This window comes from Aquarana catesbeiana, linkage group LG01, assembly GCF_042186555.1.
Source record: "Aquarana catesbeiana isolate 2022-GZ linkage group LG01, ASM4218655v1, whole genome shotgun sequence".
Classification (NCBI taxonomy): domain Eukaryota; kingdom Metazoa; phylum Chordata; class Amphibia; order Anura; family Ranidae; genus Aquarana; species Aquarana catesbeiana.
In genome coordinates this window covers 543,053,541-543,067,820 of record NC_133324.1, presented here as the reverse complement: position 1 = coordinate 543,067,820, position 14,280 = coordinate 543,053,541, and the positions used below count along the sequence as shown (strand labels likewise).

The 14,280-nt window shown below is 41.7% G+C and overlaps 1 protein-coding gene across 2 annotated transcripts in view; it reads left to right on the top strand.

The window, feature by feature from the left end:
* The window catches only part of LOC141105239 (scaffold attachment factor B2-like), a 140,517-nt gene that overhangs the window by 115,010 nt on the left and 11,227 nt on the right, over positions 1–14,280 (top strand). Inside the window, exons 14-16 of one of the 2 annotated variants that reach the window (XM_073595129.1) lie at positions 2,329–2,466; positions 11,333–11,372; positions 11,474–11,568. In XM_073595129.1, coding sequence (XP_073451230.1) covers positions 2,329–2,466; positions 11,333–11,372; positions 11,474–11,568 — 273 coding nt within the window. The remainder of the gene's footprint in view (positions 1–2,328; positions 2,467–11,332; positions 11,373–11,473; positions 11,569–14,280) is intronic. The other variant, XM_073595136.1, reaches the window with a different exon arrangement.

Below are 14,280 nucleotides of genomic sequence, written 5' to 3'. Positions count from 1 at the left end.
GTTCTAATAACCACTCAGATTTGTAAAACAAATGTTTTGTTTGTATTGCCTGACAGTCCTAAAAGAGGACAGGCAGCATCAAAATCTATCTTTAAATGGATTCGTCAAGTGATTGTTCAAGCTTATGATTTAAAAAGGAAAATTCCTCCTTTTCATATTAAAGCGCACTCCACCAGGGCTGTGCTTCTTGGACAGTGCATCACCAAGCCTCCATGGCTCAGATCTTCAAGGCCGCAACTTGGTCTTCAGTCCATACGTTTACCAGATTCTATCAAGTAGATGTAAAAGGTCATGAGGATATCGCCTTTGGGCGTAGTAGGTCCTCTAGTCTCTTGGTGCCCTACTTTTGTTGTGTCTCCCTCCCTTCAGTTGTCATTGCTATGGGACATCCCACATAGTAACTACTGTGGCTCTGTGTCCCGTGATGTACGATAAGAAAATAGGATTTTTGTAACCGCTTACCTGTAAAATCCTTTTCTTTGAAGTACATCACGGGACAACGGAGGTCCCTCCCTTCTTAGTATACATGTGTATTGCTTTGCTACAAAACTGAGGTACTCCCAGTAGTGGAAGGGGTTGTATAGGGAGTGCACTTTTTGTCATGGGGCGTGCCAGTGTCCATTACCTGAAGGTGGCCTATAACCCACATAGTAACTACTATGGCTCTGTGTCCCATGATGTACTTCAAAGAAAAGGATTTTTACAGGTAAGCTGTTATAAAAATTCTATTCTATTCTTTTTTTTGTTCATTTCACTCAATTTCAGGGTAATTAAATGTCACATTATTACATCTGTCCTTGCCTTTTTGAAGCCAGGAGTCAGGCCTGTACTTCCATAAATACTGGAATGCCTGCCATATGAAAATAGTCAATCATTAACATAATGTATGTCCAGCCAAAACCGTTTTCTTGGATTTGGAAAAGGTTAGAACCCCTGTGAAGTTTCTACTTCTATCTGGGGATTGATTCGAGGGATGTATCCCTATTTCCTGTCCTGCTGACAACCTTTTGCCAGGCGAGAATTGAGGGAATCTTTAGTAGAGAAGGACAAGGCTAGAGCCCTTGTAAAGTTTTTTTTTTTTTTTTTTTTTTTTGTTTTTTTTTTTTTTTTGTTTTTATTCTCTCTGCGTCCCTGGTGGAGAATGTCCCTTCCTGTTTGGTAAAACCATTGTTAGCAGGACAGAAAATATGGGCAAATCTCTCTAAAAGAGCCCTGGGTAGCTATAAAAACCTTGCTCTAATCCTTTCCTGCTTTATCCCTAGCCTATGTGTTTTTGGCTTAAAGCGGAGTTCCACACAAAAATGGAACTTCCGCTTTTCGGAACCCCCCCCCCCCGGTGTCACATTTGGCACCTTTCAGGGGGGAGGGGGGTGCAGATACCTGTCTAAGATATTTGCACCCACTTCCGGCATAGACTCCCATGGGAGTCTACGCCTCTTCCCGTCCCCACCGCGCTGTCTCCTGGGAAACACACAGCTCCCAGGAGAGAGCGGGGACCACTTGGGATGCGCGACTCGCGCATGCGCAGTAGGGAACCGGGAACTGAAGCCACAACGCTTTCCTCACCTAGGATGGCGGCGGCAGCTGCCGAGAACCGAGCGGGTTCTCGGCGTCGCCTGCCGACATCGCTGGACCCTGGGACAGGTAAGTGGCCATGTATTAAAAGTCAGCAGCTGCAGTATTTGTAGCTGCTGGCTTTTAATATTTTTTTTTTTTTTTTTTGGTGGTGTGGGTGGACCCCCGCTTTAACATACTTTGTCAATTGAGCATGCACGACCACCACAACACTCTATTTTAAATTACACGCAGAAACTACCTTTTCCGTTAACTATAGTTGTCCAATTCAAGAAGAAAATAGGGCTATGTAAGGGGTACCTCATCCATATGAAATGTATACTAAAAAATTAGGAGATATTGGACTTAACTAGTACCAAGAGAAGGACGGTCACGTTTAGTTAGGATAAAACCGCAATATTACGAGGTATAAAAAAAAAAATTTTTTTTTTTTATAAAACCATGTATTCATGTTCACATAAGACAATAGCTGCCATATCGATATCTATGGCGGATATTGTCCTATGTTAATATGAATACATGGTTTTATTAATGTTTTTTAAATTTTTGTAATATTGCTGTTTTATCCTAACTAAACGTGGCCGCCCTTCTCTTGGTACCAGTGAAGTCCAATATCTTAGTTTTTCAGTATAGTTGTCCAAAAGAGAGCAAGCCTGTAATATTACAACTGTGATGCATCAAAACTTTAGGCTTTTTTTTTCCTTTACATTTTTATGATTATTATTTTTTTTTTTCTTTTATGCGTCTGTTTAGGAGAGATGAGCCATACTGGTCGGATTCAAAACGAATGGCTTTGGATGATCGGAATCGAGATTTTGGAAGACCGGACAGATTTCATGATTTTGAGAATAGAGATCGTGGTCGATATATGGATCATATGCACGTGGACAGGCAAGTTAAATTAGAAAAAAAATTTTTTTAACCCAGCCGCTATCTTTTTTGCATAGTGCCGTACTGGGCTCCAGATTCAGATATTCATTGCGGTGGCCTATCTGCATCTCTATAATATGCTGGTCTCCCAAATATGGACATGCCTTGTATAACTTTCCTACTTTTTGCACGTCATACTGCTTTCCAAGATCTGGATATTAGCGCAGTGGCCTCCCCAGGCTCAGCATTATACTGGAGATACTCTGATTGTAGACTATCATCGACCAATCACCCACCTTTGTCTCCTAGGGCTAAAGAGCAATGACTGGTTTTACATGCTTCCTAAACTTTAGCAATGTTGATAAGTGTGTATCCAGCCCTTCAGCTTTGCAAGCACAGTTTTGTGCTAAAATGTATTCCAACAGTGTGTGTAGAGGTCACGTAGGTACCATAGATTCTAGACCTGCTTTCTGTTATGCTTTGTTACGTATGTGTCAATCAGGTGTATTACGATTCCACAATGACGGTCAATGTGGTGTTATGCATACAGTTGATATATACAAATGACAGCAAGTATTAAGATTCTGTCATGGAATATTAGAGGTCTTGGTAATCCTATAAAGAGAATGGCGGCACTCAGACATTTTAGACATTGTGTGCCTACAGGAGACCCATTTTCCCCCTGGGGCTATCCCTAGTTTTGGTTCCAGAATATATCATACCCAAATCCATTCCATTTACTCAGCATATGCGAGGGGGGTGAGCGTCCTGATTCGTCGGGACGTTCAGTTCCATTGCTCTCAGAGGGTTGTAGACCCAGGGGGAAAGTTTATTTTCTTACTCTGTACAATATCAAACTTAGTGTGTATTATAGCTAATATATACATACCACCCCCATATTCCGCAGAGACCCTTAGACTCCTGGCTAAATTTATGGCACAATACCCCAATGTTCCTCTAATAGCAGTGGGCGACTTTAATAATTATCTGCATCATGAATGGGACAAACTACCTACACCCTCAGCTGTAAATGTCCGTAACAAGGGACTGACACCCTTTGCTGGGTTGATATCGGAGTTGGGCTTGACTGATGTTTGGCGCAGGAGTAATGCTCACATTAGACAGTACTCTTGCTGCTCCGTGGCCCATGGGAGCCTATCCAGAATAGACCTGGGGCTGGGTAATGCTGCTTTACTCCCATTGGTCGTTGAGTCCGGTTATGGAGATAGACACATCTCTGATCATTCCTCATTTTGGGTGAAAATAGCGATCCCAGTGACCGTTCCATCCAGATGCTGGAAGCTCAATCCCTTTTGGCTAGCTTTATTTCCCACCCCGATCCAATTAGAGAGTGCCTAGTATATTTTTTAAAGGACAACATGGGCTCAACCCAAGTAAATATGGTTTGGGAGGCTATGAAAGCATTCCTATGCGGTCAGTTCATAACCACAATTAACAGTATAAAGTCTAATACAAAGGCCTGGGAAACAGAAGTATGTAAGGTACTTAGGGAATCAGAGGATGCATATATCTCTAATCCCACAGAGGATACAAAAAAAGCGTGGCTGAGTGCACAGGCTATGTCCAGCCAGCTGGCACTACAGCTGGCTGAAAACAAGAGATTTTTCCTGCAGCAGTCACATTTTGAGGAGGTGGAGTCTACTGGACACATGCTGGCATTATTAGCGCAGGCGCAGGGTTCCCCTTCTATGGTCTCCTCCTTGTGTGATACACAAGGAGCAGTTCATACGAATTACGCAGAAATATTACAGGTTTTTCGGTCACTTTATGCTGATCTGTACACGTCTAAAGTGTGCCCTGAGGAGAGTGACATAGTGGATTTCCTTAATGAGTGTGAGTTACCTCGATTGTTCACCTCGGAGGCGGAGCTCTTGGATGCTCCGATTTCAGCAGAGGAATTGGCATTAGCCTTAGCACAAACACATAATAATAAGGCTCCGGGAGCTGATGGCCTACCATCCGAGGTGTACAAAAGGTATGCGGACACATTACTACCTAAGTTACTAAAAGTATATAATGCTCCATTAGAGAAGGGTGTACTGCCTAGTTCTATGAACGAGGCAATTCTAATAGTATTATTAAAACCTGATAAAGATGCCAAGTCCCCTGACTCTTATAGGCCCATTTCATTACTAACGACTGATGTCAAACTGTTAGCCAGAGTATTAGCAACGAGACTCTCTCAAATAGTCCAAAAGTTAGTGCATAGGGATCAATCTGGATTCATACCTACCAGATCCACAGCCCAAAACATTAGGCGCCTCTTTTTAAACATTCAAATCCCAGTTGAGAATCCCGGTAATCAGGCCATTTTTTCACTGGATGCAGCTAAGGCTGCAAGGACAGTGTCGAGTGGCCTTACCTGTGGAAGGTACTGGAACACATGGGATTAGGTTGCACTTTCATTAGATGGGTCAAACTGCTATACGCTCAGCCATCAGCCAGAGTTAGGGTAAACGGGGAACTTTCAGAACCGTTTCCTCTGTTCAAAGGCACAAGGCAGGGGTGCCCTTTGTCACCCCTGCTGTTTGCCATGGCACTGGAACCTTTGGCAGCTAAACTGAGAGGTGACAGCAGGGTTGTAGGATTCCGTCGTGCCACAGGAACAGACGTTGTATCACTATATGCTGATGATACCTTGTTATATCTGGGTGATACTCAGGACTCTTTAACCCCCCTGGCGGTATTCCCGAGTCTGGCTCGGGGTGGATTTTACATACCAAAAGCGGTATCCCCGAGCCAGACTCGGGCTTGCATCGCAGGATCCAGGAAGAGATTACTTACCTTGTCCCCTGGTTCCTGCGATGTCTCCCCGCTGTGATCGGCGAGCCGCTGTGTCTCGCTCGATTCACAGTGCCGAGCTCCGTTCCCTGCGAGCGTTGCGACGCACGGGGACGGAGTTCGGCGGTAAATTCAAAAGTGAAACACACAGTATAGATACAGCATACTGTAATCTTACAGATTACAGTACTGTATCAAATAACTACACATCCCCTTTGTCCCTAGTGGTCTGCCCAGTGTCCTGCATGCAGTTTTATATATATATAAAACTGTTCTTTCTGCCAGGAAACTGGAGATTGTCCATAGCAACCAAAACTGTCTCTTTACATCAAAAGTGGTTTTAGACCAGCTAGAAAAAACCGATAATAAATTATAATCACTTGCAGAATTGAGCGATAGTGATTTGTGGGGAGATCCGTCATCAAACACTAAAAGTAATAAAAGCTAAAATTCTGCAACTGTGCAAATTTCAGTGTTTTTGATTTGATTACATTATTATATAATTTTTATTATTATATTATTATGTGTTTTAATTATTTATAGTTATTTATTATATTATAATTTTTTATTTCGTTTTTCAAACTTTATCATACCCGGGATGTCTACTAGACTCTTGTTTGGACAGATTTAAGTGAACTATTCCTAAGAATTACAGGCCTACAATATGAAACGCCAAATTTCTGTGCAAAATAATTGTACCGCTTTCAGCACCTAAAATCTGAAATAATCATACCGCCAGGGAGGTTAAAGACAGCTATGCATCTAATTAAAGTTTTTGGCTCACTGTCGGGATTTTCCATTAATTGGAATAAGTCAGTGTTGATGCCCCTGGACCCGCTATCTGCCCCATTGCCTGACTGCTTCAATGGTGCAGATAGTGTCCTCCTTTCACTATTTAGGAGTACAGGTGTTCCCAGATGTCACCCAGTATATCACTCTTAATCTTATATCCCTACTTACTAAATTTAGAGAAAAATGTAATACCTGGTGCAAATTACCATTATCTGTAGTTGGAAGGGCGAGCCTCATAAAAATGGTGTAGTCTCCGCAGCTATTATACATATGCCATAACTTGCCAGTATGGATACCTCGGCGGTGGTTTGATAAGATAGATTCCCAGTTCAGAGAACTTCTATGGTGTAAAAAAGCACCTAGAATTAGTCTGTCCACAACATAATAAGGAAGAGGGTGGACTGGCGGTCCCGCATGCTAGAGTCTATTTCCTCTCATCCCGGCTACAGCAGCTGGGAGGGTGGGGACTGACAGATAACTTGGATCCCATACGTAGACTTCTTAGCACGCCGTCAAGTACTACCACTGCATTAACCACCTTAGAGGCCGGTTACACTCACCTAGTCAGGAGACTCCCAACCATAATTTTGTTAAAACGATTATGGACATATCTCAAACGATTATTAGGTATAAGAGGCTTCCTATCGTGTACTCCTATTTGGAGGAACGTCAATTATAGTGAACTATTTAAACTGAAGGGCTTTAGATCATGGGAGACAAGAGGGATTCAGTTCCTATCACAACTTTACAGAGGTCAGGTGCTCAAGTCTTTCGCATAAATCCAGACGGAGTTTGACATCCCGCGTACTAATTTCTTTAGGTACTTGCAATTAAGGCATGCTCTGCAGTTGCAATCTAGACATACTTCTCTCCAATTGGTTGAGCATGTGGTTTTGCAAGAGATCTTGATGGAAAAAGAAACGAAAGGTATGATCTCTAGAGGGTACAGTATTATCCTTGGCACACTTCAGGATCATACCGGTCTACCATGCAAAAGCAAATGGGAGGAAGATGTAGGGCCATTAGATGAAGAGACATGGAGTCTGTGTCTCGCTTCTGCTCCGAAGGTATCTATATCAGCCTCACAGAGACTCTCTCACCTATATTTGCTACATAGAGCATACAGAACACCTGTTAAATTGCATAAATGGGGGTTACGTGACACACCACTTTGTCCCAAGTGCCTAAGAGATCAAGGGGGCTTCATGCACATGTTTTGGAGGTGCTCAAAACTCTTTCGGTATTGGACGGAAATTTTGGAGTTGATCACTCAGGTGTTTAACTTTACAGTTCCCAGAGATCCGGTGGTGTGCCTGCTGGGTGCCCTGGATGATGAGTCTTTGACCCCTTCGACCCATACAGCGATATTCCGACTGCTTTATATAGCTCGGAGACTGATAACTCTGCACTGGATCATCTCCAGGATCCCCACCAGGCAACAGTGGATTGATCAAGTGAATAAACTATTAATACGCGAGAAATTGACGTACCAACACAGAAATGTACCCTGTAAATTTGACAAGATTGGCTAGAAGTGCCAGGTTTGGCACCCCATCAATCGGTCAAATATAGTTTGTTGCAAGTTTAATCACAAAGCTGTAGTACCTGATCTCGCACTAATTGATAGATATATATATATTTGCTGAAGCGGTTGGGCTGAGCACTATAACTATATGAGCAATGTTTCGGGAGTATGGATAATAGATTTTATGTTGCAATGTACATTTGACACTATGTTTTGGTTGTATTGATGCTTACTCATTTTACTGTTTTTAGTTCTGTTCCTATATATATATATATATATATATATATATATATATATATATAGTGTGTGTATGTATATATTTGAAATGGTATTCAGATATTGTACATCTTTGATGACATTGTAAAAGGATACTTGATATTTGTTATGGCCACCGGTATGTCATGGTTATATATGACTTGTATATGGCTGTGCTGAAATTCAAATGAAACTCTTTTTTTTTTTTTCTGATTTAAAAGACTTTAGCAATGTTGATGCAGCAGCTAGAACAGATATTGAAATTCACTTTTGATGTCTAATGCGGAAAGTATGATAACCTGCATCAGTTCAGCTGCTCTTTTGCTTTATTTAAAATGTTTGTCTGCAGACCATCCAAAAAGTATTTTATTTAGCTTCCCTATACAGGGAAGGGGGTCCCTGGATGCCATGTTGACGAACAGCACTCGCGGGAAGAACACCTCTTACCCATAAGTGTAAACAAAGTTCTCTTGCACAGGAAAGCTTTCCCTCTGTCTGTTAAAGCGGGAGTCCGGCGACCAATCCTCTGTAATATTTCCGCCTCTGTCTGTTTTCGTACTGAAGAATAACTTAAAAAATGTGATGCTGGCTGTTTCCATCTTGCTTGTGGGCATGTGAAGCCCACAAGCATTGATTTCCTGTATGCGGTGAATGGTGTTTATTCACAGCTTGTTCAGGCGCATGATCATTGTTTCCGCACTGAATCTTGGGAAGCCTGACACGAAGCTCCCAGGAGACAGTGCGGCGCCGGGGAAAGGCAATAAACACTCCTACTCCCATGGGAGGAGAGACAGGAAGTGCCACAATAAAGTACAATATAAAGGTAATTACAGTGATAAAAATTAATTTTCGTGTGGCATTTGAAAATCTATGCAATTAACTGAAGGGGGTAAGATTAAGTTAAAAATTTGAGTGGAACTCCGCTTTAAGCTTTATACGCACGGCCGAAATCGACTGATGTTGTGCCAAAAACTCTAACTCGCCAAAATCTCCAACCATGTCACTTCTGGGGACTCTCCAGCAGCAATAATTGGAGATTTAGATGAGTTGGCTGTTTTCACAGAACACCGACAGCGCATAAAGTACAGTACACGAGTTGACTGTTTAGACAGAACACCGGGTAAGGAGGAAAAAGTTGCCGCCTTGGAGATGGACATGGTCACTACCGGGTGGACTAACAATGTCCAATCATATCGCGTACCGTAGTGTATATGCTAGAGATCGGCCGATATTCACGTTTTCAGAAGTGTCGGTCAAAAAATTGACCGCTATTACAGACTATTGCTTCAAGGGGTTTGCTTTATTGTAATAACTGATGCGGCTCAGCAGCCACTCTGCTGTTAGAAGCAGTGAAAGGGGACGTCCCTCCCGCCGCTTGCCCGGGCTCTCCCGTCCCACTGGGAGGCCAGAGCAACCAGCCGACATGTCCGCATTCTGGCCAATGCTTGGTTCGGGTCTTGGATCTTGTAACCAGGAAGCGATGTCATGACATCACTTCCTGGATTGCTGGCATCTTGAAGGTGCCAGCTTAAAAAATAAAGTGTTTAAACGCCGATCCTGACGTTTGAATACTTTCAAGTGCAGAGGGAGGGGTTTGGGGTCCCTCAATCTCTCCATAAAAGTACCTGTCCATACCTATTACTGTCACAAGGGATGTTTACATTCCCTGTGACCGCAATAATTGTGATTTAAAAAAAAAAAAAACTAAGGACAGTGTAATTTTTTTTTTTTTTTTTTTTTTTTTTTTTTTTTTTCTTTTTTAAATGTACAAAATATCGGCAAATAATATTGGCAGAAGTGGCCGAAATATCGGTATTGTATCGGCACAGAAAAATCGTCACACAAAAGATCAGTTGATTCCAAGTATACACTGCCGGTGTTCTCTGAAAACCGCCAACTCTTCAAATTCCAATTATTGCTGCTGGAGAGTCACCGGAAGTGACATGGTTGAAAATCTTCCCAGAACACCGTTGGATCCAGCCTACTTTCAGCCCGTGTGTACAGCGTCTGATCTTCAGAAGCCGGTCTTAAGACTAGCTTCTCTCAAATAGACATGCTTGAAAACCATCATTCGACTGTCATCCGATCAATGTTTTCTGGCAGGGGTCAGAACACAAAGGCACAGCTGGAGAGATCCCCGTTCTAACACAAGCAATGTTAGTACAGCGATCTGTCAGGTTTTTTTTCATTCAGTTCGCTGGGTTGAATGAAGAAAAAACTGTGTACCCAACTTTACTTGGTAAGTGCCACATTTTCAGGAGGAGCAATGTAATGGCTTCCTGGGCCAAGTCCAAGTTTCAATCCAGAGGCCAACCTGGCCAGTCTAGTCCTTTGCCAACTTTTCTCAGCTTAAAGGGCAACCACAACCTCTATACAACAGAGTGGGGAGAAGGTAAATATTTGCAAACTACTTTTTTCTTTCCAAAGCTTGGGTCACAGATGTCCACAAAATAATTGAATTTCATTTTTTTTTTTTTTGGTTTTAAATATTTTGATTCTCCTTTCTCTTCAGAAAGCCATATCATATATTTTTTTTTTTTTTTTTTTTTTACCTGGCAACGTACAGTGCCTTATTGCCCGGGGAGTATTTGAGTTTTTATTCAAACCTATGTACAGAGCTCCAGTCAGAATACAAGTATTGTATGTATAGTGCTTGTCAGAATACAAAGGCTCAGCGGGAGGATTCCCCCATCCACCTTGAATGTGTGGATGGGGTAGTTGTCGGTTTTTTTTTTTTTTTCCCTCTATATATTTTTTCTTTAGCCGGCTGGCTGAACGAAAACAAATCCATAATCTACAGGCTGCTTTAAAGAGTACACAGTAGAGTCACAACTGCTGGCTGGGCCTGTGCGTTTTACCCCTATAGACTTCTATGGTGTCAACCTGGCCAGACAGACTTGGATGAGCTTGGCCAGGAGAGAGAGAGAGAGACTTGTTCTGTGGCATGAAGGCAGACGAAGGCCACGGATCACAAATCTGTGGAGGGTTAGGGTGGGACTATTTAGGTCGGAGCACATGCGCAGAAAGAATAAATTCACTCTTTCTGAAGCATGTTTGGTTAAGTGACAAGAAGTAAATCGACTAGGGGATTTCCCTTCCTTTTTTTGTAGAAAACTAGACTCTCATTTCCTGTAATAATGTATTTGAAGACTATTTAAGGTACATATGACCCCTAATTGAGTTACTCACTAGTACTTCGTATCATATAGATCATTTGATGGTAAGAACAAAGGGTTGATCTGTGTTTTTGACCGCCAATGTTGGCAGTATAGCAAGTTTCATTAGGCATGTCACATTTTCGAGGCAGTGCAATTTTCAAAACATGCAAGTCAAAGGCACCCCGAGATTGTGGCGCATTCTTGTAATGCAGTATCCCTCTTGGGGTAAGAAAGGGGGAGGCTTTCAGGAGGCAGTATCACTTTCTAAACACCTGCATACTCACTGCCCTTATGAACAAGACCCTAGGTGGTTACCTACATTAATGCTTTCGCACCCTCTGTTTTTCTTCTTCAGGAGGGATGATTCAAGGTCTGGCATGGGTGGCAGAGATATGGTAAGTGTATTGTATGAGAGAGAATTTTTGCCCTGACAGACCCCTCCCCCTCTTTAGTAGTGTTCTAATATTTTTTTTTTTCCCTCCCCTTCATGCTGTAGAATTACTCAGATCGGCATGGGAGAGATCAGCGTGATGGGTGGGGAGATTATGATAGGCGTGCAGATGATGGAAGAGCTGTGCCACCGCCAGGAAGGTTTGTCCTTTAGCTATTTTTACATAGCACGGGCAGTTTGTTAGTGGGATCGCTAATGCAGACCAACCACATATAAACTAGCTTGCCTGGAGATCCTATCAGATTGAATACAAAAATAAATGCAAACAGCAGCATCAATAAGATTCTATTTTGTAGTTATTTGTATGAAAGGCCAGTTTATTTGAAAAATCAAATGCACCAAATATTTTCTAGGTAGTCTAATGAATTTAGGGTGCACTCACACTGGGCATTGTTGAACTGAACTGTGCCTGAGTTCCATTGCCCCCACAGTTGTAACATACTGGATATGGATGGGTGTGGATAAATATTTGAGAAAATCTTTGTCATATCACTCATTGTGGACACTGAATAAATATGCAACATCTGGATGAATATGCTACAACTGAACTTTTCAATTGGACAACAGTCCACGGAGAATTTATTATACAATTGCAATTTCATACAGCTTTTATTGCATTATGTTTTGGATCTCTGAGAGAGATGTGGGGTTGCTCTAGATAAAGTGCTTTTTGTATTTGTCCAAAATGGGTATAGAGGCTAGAAGCACTCACAGGTTTTGCAACTGAGATGAGTCAAAGCAGGTTGGATGGAACTCTGTGGAAACGCCGATCAAAAAATGCTGTTGCTTGGACTCCTCTTCATTGCAAGACCCACAGGCTCCTCTTTTTCTATTTTGAACTTGTATTGATATCTTTGGGGTGGGCACCAGAGCATTTACCTCACAAATAATGTGGTGGTTATTATATGGCTACAAATGGGCCTATATTTAGAAAATGTATTCATGCAAAATTAGTCACCCTGTGCCCTAAATAAATGCCTCGGGGAGGGGGTGGACAGTGTTAAACGAGATGCATAGTGTGTGTGTATATCTATCTAATCTCAAAAGGTATGCTGTAAATCAAGAATTAAAAGTATATGAAGAGAAATCCAAATCCATATTTGGTTTGACCACCTGTTGCCTTTTAAAGCAGCATTCTTCTAGGCACACTTGCACACAGTTTAGAACAACCTACCTGCAGAGTTCCGATACAAACACCTTTGAGAACTAACCACAGGTCTTCTGTGGATGTAGGCTGCCTCAGATCCTTCTGTCTCCATGTAATCCCAGACAGACTTGATATTGAGATTGGGGCTCTGTGGGGGCCAAACCATCACTTCCAGGACTCCTCGTTCTTCATACTGAGCATTCTTTTTTTATATTTTTTTTTATTATTAGAGAATCAAGTGGTACACTAAAAGTTATTATTGACTTTGGCTGCATGTTTGGGGTCGTTGTCCTGCTGCAGAACAAATTTTGAGCCAATCACACGCCTGCCTGATGGTATGGCATGATGGATACTTATCTGCCTGTATTAGCATTGAGGACAACGTTGATCCTGACCAAATCTTCTAACTCCATTTGCAGAAATGCTGCCTCAAACATGAAAGGTGTGACTTGAAACTAGTCCACAATCTCACCTTAGTAGCAGTGTTTGGCTGTTCCTCAAATTCTGTAAAACCAATAACTTGCAAGTGTAAGAATTGATGCTGGTTTGAAGCCACTTTGCATATTGGTAAAATATATATATATATTTACACATATACACACACTGAAAATTTTAGGCACGTGTAGGGAAATTCTATAAAGTAAGAATGCTTTCAAATATATAATTTGAAAGCATTCTTTACAGAATTTCCCTACACTTGCCTACAATTTTTCAGAGGCTATAGATATATACATTTTTTCACAAAAGTGAGTACACCCCTCACTGTCTCAAAGACAACCTCTGGATATGACATTGAGCACATGCACTCGAATCCTTTTGTCGACCATGGTGAGGCTTGTTCTGAGTGGAACCTGTCCTGTTTCAGGGTCTTGGCAATCTTCTTATAGCATTGGCCATCTTTATGTAGAGCAACAATTCTTTTTTTCAGATCCTCAGAGTTCTTTGCCATGAGGTGCCATGTTGAAATTCCAGTGACCAGTATGAGAGAGCGATTAAACCAAATTTAACACACCTACTCCCCATTCACACCTGAGACCTAGTAACACTAACAAGTAACATGACACAGGGGAGGGTAAATGGCTAATTGGGCCCAATATGGACATTTTCATTTAGGGGTGTACTCACTTTTGTTGCCAGAGGGGACAGTAAATTTACACTGTTATACAAGCTGTACACTCACTATTTTACATTGTAGCAAAGTGTCATTTCTTCAGTGTTGTCACATGAAAAGATATAATAAAATATTTACAAAAAATGTGAGGGGTGTACTCTTGTGAGATACAGATGATGTGTGTGTGTGCGCATATACAGTGGGGATGGAAAGTATTCAGACCCCCTTAAATTTTTCACTCTGTTATAGTGCAGCCATTTGCTAAAATCATTTAAAGTGGTGTTCCGGCCGAAATTATACTTTTTAAATAAAAATACCCCTATAATACACAAGCTTAACGTATTCTAGTAAAGTTTAGTCTGTAAACTAAGGTCTGTTTTGTTAGTTTATAGCAGTAGTTTGTTATTTTATAAACTTACATCTTAAGTGTGGGCATCTGAAGCCAGACTGTATTTCTTCCTGGATCTTATCCTTGCAGATCTCGCACATGCTCAGTGCAGCACAAGCAGTGTAATAGGTTTCAGGTCAGGTTTCCATAGCAACAGCAGTTTCAGAGGAAGTTGTCGCTCCTTCCCAGAAGGCATTGCAAACAGG